This window comes from Corella eumyota, chromosome 7 (genome assembly GCF_963082875.1).
Source record: "Corella eumyota chromosome 7, kaCorEumy4.1, whole genome shotgun sequence".
NCBI classification, from domain to species: Eukaryota; Metazoa; Chordata; class Ascidiacea; order Phlebobranchia; family Corellidae; genus Corella; species Corella eumyota.
In genome coordinates, this window is record NC_137496.1 from 985933 (window position 1) to 1012877 (window position 26945).

At 27.8% G+C, this 26945-nt stretch overlaps 2 protein-coding genes across 3 annotated transcripts; both read left to right on the top strand.

Annotated features, from left to right (window-relative positions):
- Window positions 1-2500: 2500 nt before the first annotated feature.
- Window positions 2501-7177, top strand: LOC145759780 (ephrin-A4-like). 2 transcript variants are annotated; one of them, XM_082573622.1, is made up of 7 exons: window positions 2501-2625; window positions 2704-2859; window positions 4918-5081; window positions 5505-5633; window positions 6175-6252; window positions 6363-6831; window positions 6946-7177. In XM_082573622.1, the coding sequence occupies exons 2-6, from the start codon at window positions 2744-2746 to the stop codon at window positions 6680-6682; spliced, it is 807 nt and encodes a 268-aa protein (XP_082429748.1). In that variant the 5' UTR covers window positions 2501-2625; window positions 2704-2743; the 3' UTR covers window positions 6683-6831; window positions 6946-7177. The 2 variants fall into 2 exon arrangements, with proteins under 2 accessions (XP_082429748.1, XP_082429749.1); XM_082573623.1 differs by having other exon boundaries at window positions 2516-2625; window positions 2754-2859.
- A 1888-nt stretch (window positions 7178-9065) lies between these two features.
- LOC145759813 (ephrin-A1-like) lies at window positions 9066-20151 on the top strand. Its single transcript, XM_082573664.1, has 5 exons — window positions 9066-9204; window positions 15842-16002; window positions 18555-18683; window positions 18767-18850; window positions 19255-20151. The coding sequence occupies exons 1-5, from the start codon at window positions 9104-9106 to the stop codon at window positions 19536-19538; spliced, it is 759 nt and encodes a 252-aa protein (XP_082429790.1). The 5' UTR covers window positions 9066-9103; the 3' UTR covers window positions 19539-20151.
- The last annotated feature ends 6794 nt before the right edge of the window (window positions 20152-26945 follow it).

Sequence of the window (26945 nt, forward strand, 5' to 3'; positions counted from 1 at the left end):
TTTTTATGTCGCATTAAAAGTCAAAATAAAGGTTTCGCGGTTAATAATTTTTTGATGACTCATTCATGAACACGTGTTTATTTAATGTGTCGAATCAAATTATGCACGAAAAGCATGACGGGTGCAGAAATAAGTGTCATAGATTGCAATACCGCATTAAATCGTATTTAAGCCTAAAATGGAATTGTCTTAAACTCCAAAAACCACTACGAAGGTTTCGTTTATTTTTAAAACGTTGTACTACATGATTTTTGAAATTTAAACGTCTAACGTTGCATATTGTTTTGTATTCCCAGAAAAAAAGTGGTTTTGTTTTCTTGGGTTTAATTAAATTTTGCGTAAGTATAAGTTTATGATATGTAATCGATACATATAAGATAACAATATCTCGTACGTTTATCCAATTTTTTATAAAAAATCGTGTCCAAAATTTCCAAACTTCTCGCACGTCGAGATTATTATCTTCTCATTAGTGATTTGCAATCATTGTTACGTCATATTCACGATATTGTGGCGTCTAGTAAAATCGCTGTAGGGGAGATTTTGTCGCGTGTTCGAGTTTCTCACAGACAATTTGTAATTTCGTGTATTTGTTTTGTACCTGTTTAATAAAAGAATCAATTTTGGAACGAGATTTTATAAACCTGTCTGGTTTTTATGTCGCCCACTTAATAAGTTGACTTTAATCCTATAAATCTAATGGTTTGTTAATGCATTTATCGCCCTTTATATTGAAAGGGGAACTTTGTTATTTTTAATCTTCTCAACTGTATTTTTTTTATATGTACTCAATTACATCGCATTTTGGTTTAGGCTTTTTAGGCAGGCTTTCGTAACATTGCATTTTTGTAGTATAGTTATGGTAAATTTATAAAAAAAAATTTTTAAGGCTTTTCTTGTTTTATGTTGTTGTTTTTTAATTTTAAAATAATCAAACCTTTATTGTGAGACAAAAATCTCCCGGTCAAAAACAAACTAATAATTTGTCTGTTTCTTATTCTAACTAATCAACAAGCAAACAGTGAGGCAAGTGCGGAAACAAGTTGTTTGTTTTCGACATTTTATTTTATATAATCTTGGCGTCATTTGTCTGTATATAAAACCAATAAAAATCAAGACCACAAAATTTTTTATGGAAAGGCAAAAACTTAATCAAACTTACATTACTCTGTGATAGGAGTGTTCATATAAAATTTCCAAACTATATTTATTCAACGTACAGTCAACATCTAAAAACAAGACCACTTTAACAAAATAGGTAAAGCCAAAACTACACAATTTTAAGTTCACTCAATCTACCATTACATCACCTGTTGATGTATATATATATCCTATGTTAACTTGATTCAAAATTTAACTTTCCCACAATTTAACTTGAATAAAAGTTGAGCCATTACATCACAGTAAAAACAAGGTCTTAAACAATGAGATGTTTTTCACACTTTTTAGTTTTTGAACTTTTCAAGACAAAAGAAATGTTCAACCGTGCGTGCCAGCGATGGCGTAATTACAACCAAGTGCATGTCCACGTGCTTTGTTTTAGCTGCGAACACGTGATTATACGGTCACGTGAATAGCAATTTTGTCACGTGATCTTTAAAAAAATTTGCACGCTTTGGTACCATTGTATTGTGAGGTAATAATTAAACAAATTTCAACCTAATTGCATGGTCATTTTTGAAGGTCAAAAATGTTGTAATTTCACAATTTTTAGAAATTTCTGGGCGTAAATTTAGTTAGAAATGGGATAAAAATAGATCATAAACTACTAATTTACCTTCTGCTTAAAGTCATAATTGCCGTATTTAACTAGTATGAAAATTATTTAAACTTTTATTTAGGGTTTGCCTTGAATTTAAAAATTATTTTAAGTTATATAAAAAATATATTTTTTTTTTCGCACATTGATAAAAGTAAATAATAAATACGATATACAATTAATATTACAACAATGCGACGGAAAAAAATTACAAAATCAATTTAATGATTTAAAACATGCCAAAAGTATTAATGTTTATACAAAGATTTTATAGTACATTATGGCATGGTCACATGTATTGTAAGTGTCATAATTTTGTATACAAAATGTAGCCCTATAATTATTTATATAATAATTACTTTATTAGGTACCATAAATAATTTATTACAAACGAGAAAAAATTGAATAGTTTATTATATTGTAAGGCGTCATTATATGATAATGCTTGGTCGAGTTTGTAAAAGCTCATTAATATTTTAATACAGAAATTATGTAAAAGAACACTGGCGTGCGTACATAATTATTAATCGTTAGCACCTCGTTCAAAATATTGCTTCGTTATTCTACGGCGCCATATATTTTCGTAAAGTTTTCGTAAGACTCGATGCGTAAATATTATGATAAGAGATTTTAAGATAAACAAAGGAGATTACCGAGAGAGATTATCCACGGAGAAAAAGGAAAAAGGCAAGGATTTCGCTCTCAAATAGCAGACGACATTCTGTAAACGAATCATTCGAAACTTGGTTGGATAATCAGAAGCAGTTTAATACCTTAAGCGAATTAAAATAAATTAAAACAGCTTGAAAATTAAATCACATTATAAAGATGTTAAATTTATCAGATTAAAAGAAAAATAACATAAGGTATTTAGTTATTCATCAGAATGTAGATATAACTTAGTCTCAGATTTGAAATATTAACATTTTATTCTTATATCTTAGGTGTATTCTATTTACCTAATTATATAAATCAAATATCAATATGAATTCAGTTATGAAGATATCTCTTGTTGTTATCTTATGTTTTGCAATCTTGGACTTAAGTGAAGCTACTTCGAAACGACACGTTCTATATTGGAATTCATTTATGACACCACAGTAAGTTCTATTTCAATAACAATGTTATTTGTGATTATATTTTAAAAAACTTAACTTATCAAAAATATTAAAAATATGAAATTTTGCTTGGGATGCTTGCGACAACCTTTAAATGGCAATACTTTGTGGCGGATAAAACGCATAGAAAGTTGTATCTTAAGGTTCTTTTGTGATATAACATTGTAAACTTGATTATAAAATAAGAAAAATAATTTCAATTGCGAAAAAACAGCCTCTAGCAATTTTTTGGGTCTTTGATTAAATTTGTTTTTGTTTGCATTAATCTAATTCTTAAGCTCGTATTTGTACATAACAATGCAACGCTTTAACTACGTCACAATAAGGTCTTATTACGCGCAAAGCTTAAAGTCAAGTCGGCTTTAAGTTTTTGTTTCTCAGAATCGGACCAGAGTAAAAAAATGCGGCTTACACTTCGCCGAACGAAAATTTTATTTCTAAAAAATCCGATTTGTGAAAAATATGCGTAGGTTTATTTCGGTTCAAAATTTAAATGTTTTTGCATCGAAGGGAGTTTAATTTTTTAATAAGTAGAAGTGTTTATTAAAAACATGTTGTTCTAGAATATTAAAACATGTTACGTCATCAATTTGCAAAACTGTATACATTCGCGTCTGCACGCATCGATTTTCTTCCGCGCTAGGAAGTAGAACGACTGTATTGGCAATATGACGTCATAAGGGACCGGCGTGACGTCACGGACGCAATTTTGTTTCCGTTTCTCACGATTTAACCGAAAACGAATATCACCCCCATGGGTTTTTATTTTTGGGGCACTATTTTGTATATGATTGTATCCTTCCGCAAGACCTATATTTTGTGAGGTCACAATTAATAGGTGAATCGATATATTTGCGCGTATTTTGATTTGAGAATATTTTTTTCTCGGTGAACTTAAAATAAAACTCGATAATTAGTTCAAGGAAAACACAATGCTCAACCCTGCGTAAAATTCTAACGAGCGCTTTCCCATATAATATAATACAACAAAGGCTATAAAATAATTAACTAACACGGTCTTAAAACTATTGAAGTATAAAACGAGCACTTTTCTTAATCCGAGCTCGTAAAAAAGATTATTCAGAGGCATTAAAGTTTTTGTATTGTTCGGTAATGGACGGACTTGTTAAATTTCAAGTGACTTTACTTCTACATAACACGTGCGTTTGTTCGAAAATTATTTTACGACCATCCGAGTCATTAATTTTAATGTTTTATATTACGGTCGTAACAACCAAGACATACGACATTTAAGACTAATAAATTACAGGCTTCATTATACAATAAAACTCTACTAGAGCCCGCGTATAATAGTAAACATAACGCCATCTTTCAACGCTAGATTACACACGGTCAATTGAACGTTATAGCCTATTCCCGCAGGACGTTCGCATACAAACCGACCTATTATAAGGAACACTATAGAACTGTTATATGTGGCTATACAAACACTGATTATGCAGAGATATTAAACTTTAAGCCTTGTGTGTACTTTGGATTCGTTTGTGTGCTTAGCATATATAGATTGGCGATTTAATGAATACGAAACGGCTTCGATTTGTTGTGTTTGCAAAATTCGCTTAAAAATCGCTGATATCGTGGTTTAGTTTAAATATGTTACTATTTACATGATAGATAAGAAATCATATTTAAAAGCCATTCTCTGTAGGAATGAATCATAAATGAAATTGTAATGATTTTTATTTGCCATGGTTCTAATGTGCACTTAGCTCTTTACACACGAAAAATCAAAACTTTGTGCTTGTTGTAGCGGACTGGCTTTAACCTATCGAGCACGGTTCATTAGTTAAACACGATTTGGTATTTCGCTTGGGATTAATTTACGACAAGATTTACTATACTCTGTAGGTTTAAAACATGATTCCAAATTGTAAATTGGATTTGACTTTGTGTTTTGGAAAATTCAAATTAAATTTGTGTCGATCCCAATAAAACTCTATAGGTTAACTTAATTTTAAAGCGCATTGTCTAAGGTTGGATTTACTATTTATATAAAGTAACCTTTGTTTGTTTTTTTAGGTTGAAATCCGATGAAATTGTCACTCACGTTCGTATTGGTGAATTTATGGATATTCTGTGCCCACAATCGAGTTTAATGGGAATCACAGACTCGCACCGAGAACCCGCAACATTTGATTTGTTTAACGTTACTGGAAGCGAATACAAACAATGCCACACCAGCGGTAAGTTTAAATCCATTTAAAACTTATTCCAAAAACGAGTCAAATTTTCCGAACATTGAGAATGTATTTATAGCTCATTTTAGTTCTAATAATAGATATTAAGCATTAGGTTAGCAATTACTGATGCTTTTTTGTACCATGGTACTGTAATCTTTAATACCCAGGTCGAATGTTATGTTTAAAATGCTTTAAATCAAGTTAATAATAACTGTCTGTGTTTTATTGCGCTATTACGGGGAGTACTAAAGCCTATTTTTTCCCATACAAAAAAACGTTTTCCGTTTTGCTATTTGCTTAGTGAATGCAACACAAATATAAACTGCATTGTATTCCATATACATCCCCTCATGTAATTGTCTGTAATGGTCAATGTACAAATACATTTCACAGCATGAATTTGAATCAATTGTTTTTATTTTTTAGATCGTCGGAAATTTATTTTTTCCTGTGACCGACCCGAACGAGAAAATAAATTGACTTTAAAATTTCAAACAATTAGTCCTTCGCCACTCGGATTTAGATTCCAATATTGTCAAGACTACTTCATAATTGGTAAGTTGAATAAAAAATAAATATAAAAACACAAGTTTTTTGAATGAATCAACATTTCAACACGGATACTCTATAGAATAATTGTGTTAAGGAACATTGAGCGTGATATATTAATTTCCTATCAACTTGCAAAGTTAATTTTAACATTCATTAAAAATCAATAAAATCTTTGAAAAGCATGAAATTGCGAAATTAAGAAGAATTTTTTACGCCTTAAACCTTAGGCCTAAGGCCCATAAGATAATCTTATTTTATATAAAAACTTGCGTTCATATTAAGTATAAATCTTAAACGTATACACTCTAGGCGATTACGAAAATTAATTTTTAGCTAGAATCCAAAAAATAACACAGGCTGACCCTTTATCTTATAAACATTCTATTCATTCGAAGCAGTCGTTTTTCTATTTAAAAGTTCGCCCAAAAACGTTTTTTAAAACCTAAAAATAAAAACGATTGCTTTAAAATTTAAAATCTTGAAATTTATTATTAATTTACCTTTATTTTTTATATTTTTTAAATATCTAAATTTTTATTTTTAGCTATCCAAAGAGGTCAAGCATCAAAACCAGGATGCACCAAAGAGTCAACCAGAATTCACATTAGAGTTGGTTGCAAAGGTAAATATAAAAAAAACTATAAAACAAATAATAAACTAATTTAACACATGTGTAAAATTCTATTGGCAACAATAATTTTCTTATTATAAATATTGTTATTTTATTTATAGAACCCGAAACAACGACTCCACCTCCCACTACAACCACAGAAGAAGTTATCATTCCTGACTTAAGTTTTTTAAACCGACTTAAAATTGAAACCACCCGAAGAAACAACATGTTAAGTCCTGAACCAACCGAATTCGACGAAGAATTATTTTTCCCACGAAATGACGTCATTATTCCTAACGTGGTAGCGCCATCTCATGGCGTACCAAGAGTTCTTGAATCTGGTGACAACCAGGGCAGCGGATGCTCAAAATCAAATTTTAATTTTTCGATTCTTTTTATCTCAATAATTGTGTTTTTGTTAACACAATTCGAGACTTAAAACAAAAACAAACACAAGACAAAAAACAATGTAAAATTGAGAGTCACAGTTCCAAGCGTTAAAGGCCAAAGGAATCAAAGGGTAGAAAGAAAAGAAAGTAATTCAAATTTTATAAAACAAATCGTCAAACATCAATAATAGATAAACAGGTAATTTAAATTTTCAAATATCATTCAAATTTCTTAATGTACATTTTATAAGTTGTTTGGCAAATGTATTATTATAATGAACTTATTTTAAAATTATTTTTCTTTTTTCTATAGATGTACCTCAAGCTTGAATTACAATCGTATTAGTAAAATACTTTACTTGACGATTATTTAAAGTCCTGCCAGTCCACGTTTCTGCCCTCCCTGGCCCAGTTTTGCTCTCTCGTACTTTCTTCAAACGTGCAATTTTCCAGTATTATGTTGATGTATTTATTTTCACTGTCCATTTTTTTTCGTTTTATTTTTCGCTTTCTAACAACAAAAACGTTATTAAAAACTTCAATTAACTGCAAAATTTGTTTTTTTTAATTGATCCAATAAGTTTGGGTTATATTTATCAGATACAAATAAAAATTCGGGCCCCTGGTAGGCAGTAGAGGGCGTGTAAATTAATAAATATAAAAAAAATATTAATAATAAAAACGACGTAATAAAGATAGACGTAAAGTTTTGAGAAATTATTTTAGAAAGAGAATTTACGTGATACGCTTAAGTGTCAAAGTTCCGATTGACGAAATCAAATTAAGTTACGAATAACAATTATAACGCAAGTTATATTTATCTGTATATTAATATGTTTACACTAAAAGTAGATAGTAGATTCAAAAAATAGTGGCAAATCTATCTTTAATATAATTTAATGTTAAAAATAACTGAAGTTATCGACAAATGACAATTTTATATATAAGAGGGATGTCCTTGAGGTATTGAAAAGTAGTTGTGTATGTCATTCTGGTTAGGACATGTCAATTAAATAAAGTTAATGCGAATACAAGGTGTGTTGGTGTTTATTTAACAGACATAGATGATTAGTTTTAGTACACAAAATAGGTTTCGTTACGTACTGTGACGTATGTTAAGTGATAATGGGTATTTAATGAACAACACACCCTTTATTGTATGTTCATTGTGATTTAATAAATACAATAAATAGGAGGATAAATTAAAGTACAAGAGGGAATTTTTATTTTTGTATTTTTTAATAATTTTGTCACGCATTGAGTACGGGTTTGGGGAATTTTGCAAAACATGTTTTTTGGGAAATTATTTTTCGGAAAAAACAAGCGGTTAGATTTCGTTTATACTTAGTGTCAAAAATAGAGCAAGTACAACCTCTGCTTCGTCAAATCATATCCCTATCATTAATCTATGTTTATTCGCGAGCCTAAGGCTGTTATGAGACATCTGCAATACAGAGCTGCAATTTAATTTTGGCTTTAAGTGTTTACGTGCAAAAACAAAAATATTTTTCAGAAATTTCGATTTTTTTAAATACTATTTTAAGATAATTATATCGTTGGCGCTTTACGATTTTTAAAATTTTAAACCTTGTTTTATTAATCGTAAAAGCAATCAATTATAGTAAAATCAATTTTGTAGATTTTATAGACATATAATTTTAATTTATTGTAGTAATAATTTTGTTTTTCGACTTTTATTGGTCTTTAACTAATTAGTTACTGGACTAAAGAATTGAAATTTTTTATTTTTTTTTTTTTTAATTTATCAAACTTTCACTTAGTATAAGTAAATGTGGATAACATAACACTTTAAAAAAAAGTTAATAAAACAAAATTTTATATAATAAATTAAAAAATTTAAATTTTCAAAAAACGTAAAAAACGAGATAAATTGCTTTTTTTTTAATTTTCTCTCCTTTTTAAGAGAACGAGAAATAAATAAAACGTTTCTCTGGCGTCAAAAAACCTCGCAACGAAGGGCATTCGAGCAAAAAGAACTTGTACTAGAACCAGTAGTAAAGCTATTTCGTGCTGTTGTAAATCAATTTGTTTCTATAATATTTAAGTTGAGTTCTAAGAATACTTGATTTGTATGTAACGTTATGCGCTTGTATCACCAAGCAAGCGTTTTAAAAATATCGCCGAATTTGTGAAAATGTGAAGATCACAATGTTTTTATAAAATATTTTTAATTTTGTTGGGCAAAGTAAAGAAATTGTGCAGAATAATGTAGTACAAATAAGTGCTGTAGCTTATGTATTTATAGGTGTTGCATTTTTTAGTTTAATTTGTTTAGAACATATTAGAATTAAAAATAAATTTTATGAGTTTCTGCAATCATCCAATACGCAACAAGCTGTATTCCACTTGATAAAGAAATTTATGCAAACTTTTTTTAATTAAGTTTTACTGATATTTCACATGAATATTTACAGAACTGTTTCAATGCAAATTTTTAAAAATAATTCAAAATGTATTACTGGACTTTAGTTGCCTTTTTTGAAGTTGTCGGATTAAGTTTTTCTGCTGGGAACAAACATTATATTTACTGGGATTCGTTCAGTACGCCCGAGTAAGTATTTGTTATTTTGGTGTATTGTAAAAATCTCTGTGGTCTAAATGTTAAAGTCAAATGTATTTATACATATGAAACTATACGCCAAGTGTATGGCATTGTATATAACCTATGCTTTTAAAGCGTTTCTCATATAGAGAAACCACGTTTTTTTAAACGTTCTATAAATAGAAAAATTTAATTTTGAAATATGATTTTGGGCCATCACGTTTGTTTTAATAGTCTCCGTTTTGTTAGTTTAGCTAAAAACATACAATTTTGGTCATGACAGAATGTGCTCGATATAGATATTAAATCATTTGTATGTACAACAAGACTTTTGCTATTTTAATACGGCGGTTTTTACGTTATATTTAACGTTTTATTAGTAACCAATATAAAGGGCTTTAACGAAGTTTTGGAGTAGCAACTTTGCTATTACTTCACGTTAAATTACAGTTGATTTCACATACAAAACCACGTGAATTATTTCAAAGACCGACTTCATTTGAAATAAAGGGTTTTGTACTTTCTCATCCTACCGCATTGGCCTAATTACTTTAGAGACAAAGGCGCTTAAGTTGTCGAACAGTTCGAATTAATTTGAAAACAATAAAAGTCTGAGAATTAAAATAAAAGAACAAAGCGATTTCTATTTGGTTTTGAACGTTAAGTAATTTCCTTGTTTGTTTATTATTAATCGTCTTATAGGTTTACACTAGCTTGTTTCGTTTATCTTTAAACATGCCTCACGGGGATGTATTAAATGTTGTCTATTAGCAAAACTATAGCTTAGCGCGTGTATATTTTCATGTAATTTCAAAGTTAAGTCTTGTGCTGTATTTATACCTATACAACGTCGCCTAATTTTCCTCGGTAATTACCATAAGCTTATACAGAGTGTGTTTGATGGAATTAACTCTGTTAAGTTTGGGGTATTTTTAGTCGTTTTAATCAGAAAAAACTTTAAATTTAGCTTCGAAAACACTTGTAAAACATTGCCCTTAATACACATTAAATCGGTGCGGTTGAAAGTACCTTTAATCTAATATTTATGCTTAATTTTTTGCAAATATCAATTTTACAAAGTTGGCGTAAATTTTTTATGACTCACCGAAAGAAATTCATTTTTTAAATTTAAAATTAATTCAATTAAATTTCGTTTTTTTTAAACTAATTAATGAGTTGTTAATATTATTAACACGTCTCCTTGTTTGCCATACGTCATAATCACGTCGGTTCTACGTCATAATATTTGAAACCGTGTGAATTTTGCAAGAAATCCTAAAGGAAACCCAAATTTGATTGATTCCATTAAAAACACCTCGAAGTAAATATTAGGAAATATTACCTGTTGTAATTGCAGAATTAATCATTTGTGTGTGTATTGTATAAACCTGCTGTGTCTCAGCAACGGCGCAAATGTCGTTAATAACTCAAAGTTATTAAAACCTTGAACACACATTGACTTTATTTACAACAAAACTGATTTCTTTTTCTCCTTCTTGTGTACTTTTTTAGCTTCTTTTTTAGATTTGTTTACTCTGTACGATCGCTTCAGGCAATAAAACCAGCTCAAACTTTTTAAACAAACAAACCAAAGCTGTCTGCAGTTTGCAGAAGGCGCCGTTGTGGTTTTGAAAATCTCAGCAAACCTAACCTTTTTAGTCGATCCGTACCTTAGATCCTATTTGAAATGTAATACACAAAATGAGCTTAATTATTTTTTGTAACCTAAAATGGAGATTTTGTGAACCCATATTTCTTAAAGTAAAAAAAAAATTTTAGTTGTTAAATTTTATTGGTAGCATGCTTACCATTGGTTTAAAAGGTACATTTAATGGGTCTAAAAACACTAGACATCACTAAAAAAATACAAATATATATATATATACAAATTTTGCGGGTTTTAATTGTAAATTTTTTCAAGATAAAATTAGACATTTTTATTCGTGGCACGCTGTCACCATTGGTTTATAGTTGCATTAAAATTGTCTGTTGGTTCTTAAAACAAATAAAAATCAATATTTTATAACCACTAAAACATGTCTCCGTATTTCATTAAGCTATTGACTTAACATCGTCTCAGTTTTATAAGTTGTCTTGTAAATTTGTAATTTTACCAGCGTCAGGGTAAAGGAATATATTTGGATAGACATTTCAATAACATGACTTAACTTTATAGCATATTTGATGTGCTTTTTGGTATCCTATAATAATGTTTTTGTCACACAAAATATTTTAGAAATGAACCTTTAAAATTTCTAAGAAATCCAACACAAATTAAGCCATTTAAGTAATTATCTATGATTTTATTTTACGCCTATTAAGACTAATTAGTCGTGTAATAATTGGTTGTAAAACGAAAGTTGTTGCGTCTTAAATGAACTTGAAGAGTTTCTTGAACGTCTTGCTTAATTTAAATTAATACTAATGACACATATTCGGGCTTTACAAGTTTTTGTTTTTTTTAATATGCAACAGTTTTTGCAAAGCAGCATTAAAAGAGCCGTTTGTTTTTAATATTTACTTTAAAAGATCTGCTAAAGCACATGACCATTTCAAAATCTGCAACTTAAACACTTGTGGTGACCTAATTAAAAATTAAATGCAAATTATGTTTACATTATTATTATTAAAAAAAGCAAGCAATTATGTAAATTAAGGTTTTAGATAGATTGGAATAAATGGCAATTTTTGTAAGTTTACTAAATTTAGAATATTGTGTAAATTGTACAATGGGCTAATGTCATGCTCTAACTTTGCTATAAACTCCTAACTTTTTACTATATTCGGACCCAACAAAGCATACTAAAACAAACACGAAATTTAATTTTTTCGTTATTTTTTAAAACTTCCAAGAAACTGGGATTTAAATTTTTTTCAGAAGAAATTTGGTTATACATGAATTAATTTTACGATTAAATTTAGTTTGTTTATTTCAACTGTAATACGCTTGTTAAAACGATTAAATCTGCCTTAATTATTTTAGCTTAATTTCAAATTCGTGAAAACAGAGAACTTTCGTAACAAAGCTTTTATTGTTCTTATAATAATACACCTAAGTTACTGAATAAATAAAATAAAATTATAAATTTAAAATAATATTTATTTTGTTTTTGAATATATTTATACAGCTGAAACTTTTAATTAAGAATTTTTTTTTAATTAATAAACTTTACTATTTTACATATTAAAATAGATTCCCCACTTCTAAAGCCTTTTAAGGGATTGATTTTGTAATTTTGTTGCATAAATCTGCGTAAAAAGAGATTTTTTTTTATTAAAAAGTGATAAAAGTATTTAACATAGATTTTACTTCTGAAAACGATTGTTTACTTGATGCTTAATAAACCGTGAAACGAAATATTAGTTTTTAAAAAATAAACTAAAACTTAAACATAAAAAATAAAAGTAAATTTTTATAAGTGTTTTTTATTTAATTTAAATGAATTAACGGTTAAGAAATTCTTTAAACAATCCACCTTTTTTTAAGTAAAAAACGCTAATAAAAAAGGCGTATTTTGTTATTATTTTCATGAACTTTAAAAATAAAATAATTGTTAAAATTACTTACATTACTTAACCCTTAAAGTAAGGGACGACAATTAACAAAATAGTAAAATCTAATGCCAGCATTTAGTGATTTGAACGACCAATATACTCCCAGCTTCAGAAAGTCGTTATTTAAATGTGAAAGTTGTAAAAAGTAATTCGAGATTTTTATTGGTTAAAAACATCCGTTCTGTTTGTACCAAATTACTTTGTGACGTAACACGAAGTAGGAAATTGCAAAACAATACACAACAGTTTAACAAGGAAACCGTAACATTATGTAATATTTCCAAAAAATATTTTTAACATAAAAAATTGCATAAACAAAATTAAATAGAAAAATAAAAAAGGATCTGGAAAAGTTAGAATAAATATTAAAGCATTTTTAAAAATAAATTTAGAGCATTTTTTGGAATAAAATTAGAGCAAATTCCCCCCAAAAAATTGTTAAAGATAAATTTGTAAAAAAAATACGAATGAAAACTTTGAAAAATTGACAAGTTAAAATATTACTTTGACCACACAACTTTTGTAAGGTAATCTGGTTAATAATTTTATTCGATACCTTCTCTGCCACGCATGCCTTATTTTCATTCGCCCGTAATGACTCCGAGTAGTCTATTTCGTTCTTATCTGTTCCGCAAATGCCGTCAAACTCTGCGTTTTGACACCTTCTGTAAATAAAGACCTAAAATTTAATCCTCCAGAAAATTTGAAATGCATTTAAGGCTCGAACTGGTGGTATAGGGTTTTTACCGGTAACCCATACTCACAGTCTTGTAAAATAATTGGCTTTTTTGGTTTTCAGTTCAAACTTGGCGAGATATTCGATAGTACAGATAACCATATTTATCATGCATTGTTGACTTTTCGCTTCTCGTTCCTATGTACCTATGACGTCACAGAAAGGTTTTGTTTAAGTTTGATTTATCGTGAGCCAAGTTTTCTTTACAAATAATGAATTATTATGCTTTTAAATATTTTTTCGGGTGAGTTTTTTCACTTTTAAGTCTCTTGTATTTTTCCACTTTTGTTACATCTGGGAATGTGTAATCAAATTGGACGAATTGGAAGTGAATCATTTTTAACATTTCCATTAAAGTGAAAAGTTGTAACAAAGCCGGATATTGAAACAAAATACGACTTCGCACGATCCTAATCGTTGATTAAACGCTCAATTTTGTGAATTAATTGCGTAATTTAGCGGCAATTATATCCTGAAAAGGCCTGGACAGATTTTCTTGAATGATTTTCCGAAGCTGTTAAATATTACGTAATTAACTTAAATGTTATAATGTAACATTACTCATGATATCATTTAAACCTAGGTTATTTAAATTGGAAAATGTAAAACCCAAAAAAGTGGATTTTGCGCTAAAACCAATTTTTAGTATTTTTTTCATGTGCCTGTTGCCATAACACTTTGGAAAGAAATATACACAGACATTGGAATTGCATTAAAAATGCATTTAATTCTAAACACCCAGTAGAAAAAAAATTTTAAATGTTGTTCTTAAACAAACATTGAGTCAAAAACAAACACAAACGATAACTTAATTAAGCTTCGAATCTAACGCCGCGTGTTTGCGCTAAATCGTTGCTGCTTTACATTTAAGTTCATCAATAATTTAACCCAGGAACAGATGCCAGACACGATTTAAATGACTAATACCCGTTAGGAATCAGAGTTAATAAAATGTCTATTTGATCGGTCTGTCTTAACTTCAAAAAAACAAAAAATTTTGATATAAAAGTTGTGTAAAACATCTACTTAAGGTCGTGTCTTTAAATCTTAACCAAGGCTAACCTTAATGTAACGATATCCTATTAATACTCGACTAATTTTAATTAAAATCGACATGTTTCAATAAAAACGTGACTTTAAAATCGTCATAAACATTCAACTTACAATATAAGTCCCATAATACGTTGTAGACTAATCAAAAATAATCCGATTCTTCAGCGTAATTTTTTTTCACATGAAATTTTAGATTTTTGCAAGATTTGTTTTGTGTAGTTTTACCATGGTCGAGGATGATAAAAACTCATGCTTAAACATTGGGCTTACACGTGTTGCGAAGCGTAACTAATTCTATAAGATCTCGTTGTCAAGCGCTAAAGGTTTAGGGTGTGCTGGTCTTAGTTTTTTCAGCGTAGAACAATTTAAAAGCACGCCTTTCGTTTAAGCACTAATACCTTGTACTCGAAACACGTTTGTATGTCAAGTTAACCTTAACGTTGTTCGCCTATTTTGATTTAATCTAGATAGCAATAATTGAGATGTCAAGATCATGTGAATCTTTTAAAATGCATCTAGTTTTGTTTATTGATATATATAATACATTTGTTGCCACTTTTTCACAAGCTTTGTATCTTTATTATATTATTATTTGATTAAATTTTATTGCAATAATTAAGATGTCGAGATCTTGAGACTTTTTTATATCTTTTAACATGCTTTAAATTTTGTTTATTGACATATATTATACACTTTTAAAAAAATTGAATGCACAATTGTTAACATTTATAACACATACCAAACAATAAACATTTTAGAGTTTAAAAACCTGTCTAACATTTATATCAACAATGTTTATGTTTTGAAAGGAACTTGTGGGTTTTATTTAAATTTTAACGCTTGGGATATTACGACCCACTGTGAGAAAAATACTAAGGGAGGAAAATAAATTATTTTTTATTTTTAAAACAAAATTCTTGAAATTTTTAACTTCCTTAATATGTGTTGAATGAGATATAGAAGGTGTAGTCTGGTTATTTTTATACTGAACCGGTAAACTTTGTAAGACAGACTGCCTGCTAATAAATAAGCCTATCCCTAAATCGAGATAAGATTTAATCATTTTATTGTTCTTTTATTCAGTTTAAAAACTAATACAATCACTCTTTAATTTTAAAATACCCTTGTTCTGGTTTTTAAATACTCAAAATAAGGAATATTTAAAAAAAAATAATAATAATAATTTATCAGGTTTTTTATGTTTAAAATACTGCAAGACTTTTAATATTTACAAATTTATAAACACTTTTTTAAATTATTTATATTTCAAATAATTTATATTTTGCTCTTTTGTTTTTATAGACTACGCAAGGGAAAAGTACAAAAAGTGAAAATCGGTGAATTTTTGGATATTTTGTGTCCTCAAACTTCTCTGATGGGGATAACAAGCGGTCCTTCAGCTCCTGAAGTTTTCAATCTTTATAATGTCTCGAAATATGAATATTCAAGATGCAGCACTGAAGGTGTGTGAAAATTTTGCCATTTTTTATTATTTATAAATCTTATTTAAAATAAATTTTATGTGTTAAATTTTTTAATTTTTCAAATTATATTATTTTTTTATGTTGTTCGGCACATTATAAATATCAAAACCTCATTTAAATTTACGCTCCTTGCCAGAAATTGTGAATCAAGATTTAATTATATTTTAACACTTATACATGGACACGAACTTATCAATGTCTAGCCAACAGTTATCGACCTTACTGACCTTACATTGGCCTTTACTGTTGTTTGATTAATAAGTAAGCTGTCAAAAACTAGACGACATTATATTGACGTTTAATTTGGTCAAATTATAAACAAATTGCATAATTAATTGAACTTTAATGAAAACATTTGATTGAAATGCTGCAACGAATATGTAGCTTAATTTTAAACACACTTAACATCCTAAAATAACATTTGTTGAGATATCAAAGCCTTGTATATAGAATTGCGCATTTGCTTTCGTAACATTTACGTAATACATAAAAGAAAAATATACAAAAACGTAGCAAAAATTACGACGTAAAAATCAAATTATAAAAACACTTTTTATGCAAAATAAACAACAAATTTCACACAATGCTTTGGACAATGACGATTGTCTATAACGACAATGGTAAAAAAGCATTGTGTTTTACGGTTTACCCATTGTTATTTTAGGAGACAACAATGGATTATTATTATTTTTATACTCGTATAGATTTGACCTCGTAATATCATACACACCGTTGTAGTATATATATATTGTAACGTAAAACTTGTTTTTGTTCATATTTGACAAAGAACAATAATATTTTAAACTCATAAAGTGTTATATTTCTCGTATTTTACGTATAGCACCAAAACGTAATAATGTGCCAAAAAATGAAATTGTTGCTGATTAAGTTTCTGTAGCGAGCCAACATTATTTCTGAGTTCAAAATGTGATTATTTTGCAAACAATGTCTAAGTGCGTGCACACATAAGCATATGCTATCGGTTTGTTTGGCCATTTACTAAAACAAATTTTAAGGTTATCAGTAATGGTTTTATCCAATGAACTCAGTATATTATTACGCAGAACCTAATATGTGTTGACTTTATTTCAAAGATGACCTTGTGGCTGACTATGCAAAATTTCACCTACTTCGCATTTATTTTATCTTCCCATAAACGCCATTTAGTTGCATCCCTAATATGGTTTTATATCGTTAGAAAAAACCCTTAGCGTTTATAGTTTGAAGATCTTTTTTGTTGATAACAATTGGCTTGCCATTTAAAGTGAATCAGAGCGTCTCCTTTGCTTGTATAGCAAGTGTATTCTGCCAAAAGACAATTATCTTTTAGCTTGAACTTTTAAACATTTTTCTACTTAACCCTGGCCTAGATTAAATTCAAGTGCATTTGAATGTACCACTAATTGACGACGGAAAAACTCTCGACAAAGAAATATATTTCAATTAAGAATTACGTGTTTAAGTTAGTTGTTTGTCTATAAGTCAAATGACACCAACAAACGGTTGTCCATTTTGCAATATTTGCCTTTTCTTGTATAAAGAAATTGGCCTTTGTAATTGGTTAACCATTTAAAATATTAAATGCCAATCTATTTTAACTTTTGAGTAATGTGAAGTTAGTTTGATGATGTAATTTTTGAATTGCAACTCTTAGTGTAAGTGTTGTCTAAGCTTTAAGGTCTCAGGTTTGGTATAAACCTAAAATTACTTTGGTTTTACAGGATCAAATTTCTAGCCCAACTCTAGGTCGACAAAAGACCTTAAATTCGCGTTACAATAACAAAGCAAAAGCACTTAGAAAGTTTGTTTAAATGCGCGAAAATTGCCCATTAATTTTGAGTTACATCAAGAAACCTAATCGCCGGATCTCGTTGTAAATTTCTCCCAAACTTTACCAATTTTATCGTGTTTTATAAATTACAATTAGCCAGCTAATTGATGCGATTATATGATACTGTATAAACATTCTGGTTAACTTAACCAAAATCTTCTTTAATGTTTGTATATTTCACAACAAGCAAGAAACAGGGCGGTTTTACAAAAAATTAAACATTGCAAAAAAAGACAAATTTAACAGCAAATGTTCTTGCAAAGATGTCTTCTGCAATTAATCTATTAACGCACCAATTCAAAACAGGTTTATGCAACACATTTGAACTTTAGAACACACTAAGACGTTTTAAAAAAAAATTGTTTTAATAACGAACTAAACGGAGATAAATTGAAAGATAGTTACACAGTGTCTGTGTTTATTTTCTGATCAACCAGATTACATTTGCACACCTTTACAAATCCAATTACATTAGGTTGATCTTTTAGAGCCAAAATTAAGATTTTTTATTAGGTAAATATCTGCAAATATATTTGAAAGACTTAAACTCTTCCAACCTATAAATATAAGAAAGTTTTAAATTTAGTTTCACTTATTCTCTTTAAATTGTAAATTTTTATTTTTTTAACAGGTATTAATAGATTTTAAACTATAGTTTAACTTAGTTTTTGGTAAATTGTAAATTTTTAATTTTTAACAGGTAAGAAGAACCTTGTGTTTAAATGCAATAAACCTGACAAGGAAAATAAATTAACAATCAAGTTTCAAACCTTCAGTCCATCACCTTTCGGATTCAGATTTCAATATTGTCAAGATTATTACATTGTTGGTAAGTGAAAAAAATATTTTAAAATTGTTAATTTTTTTGTAAAACTACTTGAAAAATTTCTAAAATTAAATTTTGTTTTTCAGCAAAATCAGCGAATAATTTGAAAGGTAAATATGCTGGCTGTCATGAAAATTCAACAAGACTTATTATATCTGTTGCTTGCAAAGGTAATTATATATTTTAATATTTTATTTCTATAATTTTAATCAAAAATGGCTTTTAATTGTGATTGCGTTCCATTTCCCTATGGTGTGATTAATATATAACAAATCAAAATTGATGTAATAAATTTTAAATTGAAAATTGATTAATATTCATTTATTTAATGGCGACGGCGTAATTACATTTACAAATGTTTTAATATTATGCTCACTTTGATTAAAAATATGACATAAAAAAACTGTTAATAAAATTCTATTAAAATTTTTAATTAATAAACAATTAGGCTATCTTTTTTATCTCTTCCAGAACTAATTGTTTGAGGTGCAAACATAAATTTAGTAGGGGATACTTATATGTAACCACAGTCTAATATTATAATAATAAATTAACACACGATATTTTTAAACAGAAAAAACAACTGACAAACCAACAACAACAACAACAACAACTACCACAAAAACAACGACAATTAAATCAACAACAAGCACAAAATTAATAGATGTTATAAAAACCAAAGAGACTGTATATCATCCAGGTATACACACTTTATCAAGTGGTAAACCTGACAAAAATAAAGGCGGAAAATCCGAGAAAGTTTACGGCGGTAGCGCCACCATATGGCGAAGTAATTTGGATTTAATTTTAACATTTTCGATTTTTTCAAACCTGGTCATAAGATACTTAAACACGTGACTTTGAGCAGTATTTTGATTGGCTTAAATATTACCCAATCATTTTTAATTGATTTTGATTGGCAACTTCTGGTATTGTGGAAGCGGTTTTTTACATTTGGATTATAGTTGGAAAAAGTTCAAAAATCAATTACGGAGGGTTATGGCATAAACCTAAGGTTCTTAAAGAAACAAATAGGTTTATTTTCCATCCGAAATATTAAAAATGTTTGCTTTGAATAGGCCAAAATCAAGTTATTTTTTTAAAGTGTCGTTTTTTAAGTTTTCACTGTGAATTGTTGTGTTTATATTGTTTTATCGGATCCCATTCGTTAACAGGCTTTTAACTTTTATTTTTTTTTTTGTTAAAAAAAACAAAATTTTTATGTTTTTTTTTGTTAATTTTTAATTTGTTTAACAAAATTTTTAGTTTAATTCTGACAACGTTTTTAGTTTAATTTACCTAATTATTTTATTACGTCAAAATTTTTAAGTTGTCCTAATAATTTAAGTTTGCAATTGTTAAGTTTTTGTTCTAATTTCTTTGTTGTTTAAATCAAAAACTAATTTAAAATAATAAGTTTTGTTTATATTTTTAATGCCACAATTTACAAATTTTTTTCTTTGCTTATTCTGTTCCAAAAAAACTTAAAAACAATAATAAACAATAATAAAACAAAAATAATAACAAAAATTAGAGAAGTTTATTTAGATATATATTACAACTAGCCGCTACTTTAAATTTAACAATCGTATTTTAAATTTATTAACTCTATATCAATGCTTTAATATATAGTAAAGAGAAAATGTTCTTTGTTTATAAACAAAAACAAATTACATCCAAGGTCTTAATTGTTTGTATTTATTTGCTATACAAACGCTTCTAATATTTTCTGAACTAATGTTTTGGAAAATTTAAAATTTTGCTTAACAAAAGGTTTATAAGATGGGATTACTTGGTCTTAACTGCAACAATAAAACAATATTAATCGTTATAAATTCACACATAAATTAAATATTTATGAAAAGGTTATTTTTTTGGGCTAAATGGTTTCCTTGTTGTATAAAATTACTAATAAAAAGCAAGACTGTCGTTAATTTTTACGGTTTCTTAAAAACTTGGATGTTTTTACCAAGCAATTACTTTTTTAAACTTTTATCGCTTGGTAAATATTTTTGTCTTTTTTTGTTTAACTAACGTGAAGATAATAAAAAGCAACCAAATGTAATTAAATTTAATTAAAAAACATGTAGCTACTAATTTTTTATTTCTTTAACGTAAAACTACAAATTGATAATTTAAAAAAAAAATGAGTAGTTTCTAGTTTAGTCGCATTTTTACGCTTTTTCCGTCTTATAGGGTTATAACTGTTGCCTTTGTCGCAAGGTTTGCAGGTTAATTAGAGCAACAACATACAACAAATATACACAGATTGACACTGAGTTTGCCTGATGGAAGTTACCTATTTATTACGTTGTTATGCTGGCACTTTTCATATCGAAAGTAAACTAATACAAAGACGAAAATAACTCCCAATTTACAATGCAACTAATTATTATCGCCTAAATCAATTAACAAATACAATACCGACGCGACAATACAGCATTGTTATAGCAACAAATGCTAATATTTAATTATTAATTAATTGTTTTAGAACAATAAAAGCCTATATTTGAAACTCGTACGATTTGTAAGTGTGTATTTTGTAATCGTTTTATTTAAATAAAAACGCTGCTCTTGGCACGTAGGCTTAACCACTACGAAAATTTCTATTAAACCACAATGTGTATTATCCTTGTATTCTACTATGAGGTATAATGATTTATGATTGGATTAAAATTTACTATAAATCACATTGGTTTCCAGGTTGTTGCAGTATTAACGTCGCATTTGCATTTTAGTTTGCCAAATTATAAAAATAAAATTGGTAGTTATACATTAACATATAAATTTGCATACATATTATTAAATCTAATCTCAACTACATTTTTATGAGGTTTTAGCTTCCTTGACGTACTTACTTTACATGTCAGTTTTTAATTGCTTTTTGGCCTTAAATTTGAAGGAGAATTGTGTTCAATGGAGGTCAGTATAAGTACTAACATCTTAAACTTTACATTTGTTTGTTTGTATTTCTTTTAAACATCTGAAAATTATGAACAAATCTAATCCTGCAACAGTTGCTAAACTAAAACTTGCGATTCGCGGTAAAATTTTAAGGAGAAAAAATCAAAAAAATTTTGATTAACTCTTTTAAAATTTACATAAAATATTGGGTTATAATTTTAATGATTTTGTCGAATTGCACGTTTTCTCCGTTTTTATAGGGTTAATGTTTAAAACTGAAGGATAGTCTTGTATTTGTTTATTTACATATCGGAGTGTGTTCTTATGTAAATGAAAGCAAATTAAAACTTAATCTTTCATCAAATAAGTTTTCGGTTGAACCTAGAGCCGCAGAAGTTTATATTTAAACGTAAACATAATCAAAAGCAAATTAAATGCTATATCATCGGAGTAACTTTGCATGTAAAAGATTAATAAGCATAAGCTCAATACGTTCATACTTATATCATATATATTACAAATTTTATTATATTTTCATATCAAGTGTATTATATATTTTATGTCTTATGTTTATATGTTTTATTTTGTATTTAATTTATATACTTTAACTGTTTTTTTATTTTACTGTTTACTGTGTACAACAACGCAAGACATTATTTAGGGTAGTAGGCACCTGGCGTCCAGGCGCTTTTTTGTTTTGACTAAAAAACGAATTTCTGTTTAAGTTCCTATTAGCAGCTGCACTTTAGTATATTTTAAATCTTGAAATGTTGAATCTGTAAATTTAAAATTAAAAGTTTTGTTTTTGGAAGATTTGTACAGTAGGTGAAGTTATGACAATAAGTAAAGATTGCAAGTATATCAATGCAGTTTGGATGCACCAAGCAGGTAAGTAAAATGTGTTGTTGTTTGTTTTTCTGTAAAAGTTAAAGTTTACTTACTTAATTGCAAATCAAATAGGTTTTGTGTCGGTTTATTACGTCACTACACCCACACTCTATAGATATTAAGGGGTCAACAATAAAAAGGGAACTATAACGTGTATTTGCAGGGCTGACGCGTTATTACATCACCAAATAAGGCCTTGGATCTACATTTACATTTACTTTACAATGTTTAATTTTGGGCGTCGTTTAATATTTATTTAGGTAATGTGCCAAGGTTAATTTTGGGTATTACCTGCATTCTATTTTAAAAACATTACGTTTTGTGTTTTCAAGTGATGTAATGTATATTCTTAATTAAATTTGGTTTGTTATTTTATATTACCTAGTGTTGTTAGGGATAAATGGAGTTTTTATGAAAACAAAATTAATTTCGTATTTGGGTGCGCCTTTGCGCTCCCCTGCGGATAAAATACTTAAATCTGGTTCGTTTTTTAATTAAAATTTTGCACGAACTTAATTTATTTATGGTTTTAAAATTTGATCTTTTTCTCTGAATAGGTTCTGTATATTTTGAAAACAATCTTATTAACTTTAAATATTTTGTAAATATTTTTGAAATATAAATTATCGTTCAACATTGTTATTGAAAAAGCACAAAATTAAAATACAAAATGAATAAATTTACCATTTTTCGTTAAAGACATTTAAAAAGGCATAACATTTTTTTTTATTTACTAAAGGAAATGGTTAAAACTTGTTTTTAAAATTTTTTTAAACAAACTTTTTTTAACCTCATTTAATTGTGTTATATTCACTTACAGAATAAAAAAACAAGTAATCACCATCGTAAGAAGTGGTCAAAAGATATCTTAAAAAACTGTTGAAGCTGCGATGTTTCCAATCTGAAGAAGTTGCAACAAAAGCTTTCAAGATGGTCGAAAGTAACTGGTGTTTGGACAGGGTACTTAAGTAAGTGTTACAATACTTGTAACTTGTTTTGTTGATTTTATTTTAGTTTTTAAGCCTAGTTTAACTTAAAATTCAGTACGGGTTAAAAAATTAGTTAGTGCCTTAGATATGAGATTCGTTATATTGTTTAACTCGTATAATTTCTAACATATATATATATATAGAAATAATGCACGACTATATAACTTGATATAAAGTGTTTGAAATATAAGTTATTATTGATAAAAGGAACATTACCCAAACCAATTCAAAGGTTTAAACCTTTATCCTTTTTCATTTAATTGAACCAGTCTTGTTACAATAACATTCAATTAGTAATGGGTTAGCCACTAACAGCTGTTAGAAAGCGTGTCTAAGGCTTACGTATTCTTACTCATATTAAACCTAAGTATAAATTATCAGCAATAAGTAGTTATAGTAATATAGGGGCGGAAATTAATTAATTATTTGATTGGTTTTAGACCTTAATTTTGAGTCGGGTATTATTGAATATTGGGGTTTAATACAAGTGTGTAAAAACAATAAAGTAATAATAACGAAAGCAAGCATTATTTTTATTTTATTTTATTTTGTTTTTTTGCGCAATGATAAAAGTAAACTAGATTTATTTGATAAATAAAACATGATTCGAAATCATTTGATCTTTTTTAAAATTAATCTCTATTAGTAAATAAAGTTATGCATAAACATTACTTTATTAAGATTATTGACTAAATAAATAAATCAAATATTACGTATTTAATTGTTGTTAGACTAAAAACGTATTAAATTATTAAACTAAAAAAATTTTAGAACAAAATTATTTTAAAAGTTTTAACATATCAATCTTTAACTTTTAAATCAACAAACAAGTAATTAAATATACTTAACAAACAAAAATTAATTTTTTTTACCCTGTTTTAAGTTGTTGATATCTAAATATACATAAGACCAAGTTTTGAATGCCTAGAATTGATTTTTGATTTTTAATAAATAAACAAGCATTTAAATATAATAAATAAACAAAAATTATTTTTTAAATATGTTTTTTAATTACTGAAATTATGAAGTACATTATACTAAATTTTGAATGCTTAATATTAAACTTCAATTTTTAATAAACAAACAAGAATTTAAATATAATAAAAAAACAAAAATTAAATTTTTAATCTATTTTTGACTTTATAATATTATAATATATACCTGACCAAAATTTAAAAACTTAATAACGATTCCTAAATTTTAATAAATAAACACCTATTAATTAGTAATTAGTAATATTTAAATTATCAAAATAGGAGGGTTGGAACACGATAAGATTTATATACACAAAATCAAAAGTTATTCGATTTCAAAATTCGGATTAGTAAGAATAAAAATAAAAATAAAAATAATAAAAATACGGACAATAACAATATGTTTCGAAATCTAAGATTTCGAACCATAATAATAAATACGATATACAATTAATATTACAACAATACGACGAAAAAAATGACAAAATCGATTAAATGATTTAAAACATGCTAAAATAATAATGTTTACACAAAGATTTTGTAGTATACTATGGCATGGTCACCAAACCCAGCATAATGTTGTACTTTTGATTTTAAAATATTATTTATAATTTTTTAAATTAAAATTAACATAACAAAATTGTATATACAAGTTAATTTTTAGGTTTAAAGCCTATTAACCGATTTAAACCATAAGGTTTATAATTTTTCTGCAAATTTAAAGGCAAAAATTAACAGAGTTAGCAACCTCTTATTCTTTGCAACCACGCGCAATACTTCAACTTTATCTAGGCCATGTTAAAAAAATTTCGGATAATAAATAAAGCTAAAAAATCGTGTTTGCGTATTTGTAGATCTTAATCTCAGTTAAGGTTAATCTTGCCCGAGGTGATGTTAAGCTTAAAGCCAGATACAAGCTGAAATTTCGACGAAAAACTTTAAGCTTGTAAATTAAATAATATTTGGCTTATAAGATTTAAGAAGCGTGGATTGGTTTCAAGTTTTAAAAATAGTTTTGGGGATTTTAAAACCTTAATTATTGACCTTTAAAATACTTTAACGGTTAAAATCCATAGTAATTTAAATAGGGTTATTTTAAGCTTACAAATTTATAAAAAAAATGTAAAATAATGAACCAATAAGATTGACTTGAACAAGCCTTGGGTCTCATTACGATTTCTAACATTTCTCAGGCGTATTACATGTAAATAATTTTTAAAAACAAATATAACCGTTTAAAAAAACTAATAGGCGACGATTTTTGACCTACGTTTCGCCTTCCTTTAAACAAAGAATTCAAAAGTTAAATTCTTTGCTAAAATCTCTAAATGGACCTCTGGGAGTCTTGGGAAAGAAAATTTCCTAACTCCGTGAGGACTTTAAAGTAATTCCCTTAAAATTGAGAATTGATGACTGATTTAAAACAAACGCCTCCCGCTTTGTTTTCAGTTCAAGTTGTTTATTTCGTAGGAAGTTGCCTACAAAAAGCACAAGCTGTGTTTGGGACACGGCTCAATGAATAATAAGACCTTTGTATATCGTTACTTTCTAACATGTAATTTGAGAAACACTGGGCGTGACATGTATTGTATCTTGACTTGTTTTTTAACGGATTTGTAACAAAAACAGAGTGGATAAAATAGGTGAACAATTGAGAGTACGTAAAAAATAAACAATTACGGTTCCATGCATGAAGCAAATCACATAAAAATTGGACCAAAATATTCAAAAAAAATACCAAAATATTCAAGTAACGTTTTTTTTCGCTTCAGTTAATAACGTGAAGTGATAAGTACAAGGCTTTACTTGTATTTTTAGTAAATGTTACCACGAAAAAAATAATATGTTTACACGATTTTATTTCGCCAAACTAGTAACATTGTATATTAAATAGTATCAAGTATATTTTACGGGATTAAAAATAAAAAGCTTAAAGTTGTAATAAATAAGAATATTTAAATTTAAATAAAATACTTTAAAATATATATTCAGAATTCTATTGCTTACTAAACCTATATTAATACTCCCCGTTGTCATAACGCTTTTGTTCGATCTCACGCTGTGAAGGCGTACAACCATTTGCGAAGAGAAAAAAGCGGGGGAGCTTATCGGATCAGACGATTCTCGTTTATCTAAATTGTACAGTCACTCGACGAAGTTAAACCCAGGCATTAGCGTCAATTTCAGCTGCGAGTTTTTACGCTTTGTTTTTCTAGTTAGATAAGACACATGTTCAGTGTTAAGTAGTATTGTAGTTGTCATTAGCATTTGTTAAAAGGAAGGATTTGTTTAAAATTGTTTGTTTTAGAAGGAAACGAAATCATTAGAAAATAGAGTATATTTACATATTACTCAAGGAAGTAAAAAATAATGTAAAATCGATATTTCAGACTGTTAAAGCATAGATATATAGTTAATATATAAATACAGTTAATAAGAATAAAATATTTTAGATATAGCTTGAATGAATGAATAAGACAGCAGGGTTAATTGGTTGGGAAAGTTATTTA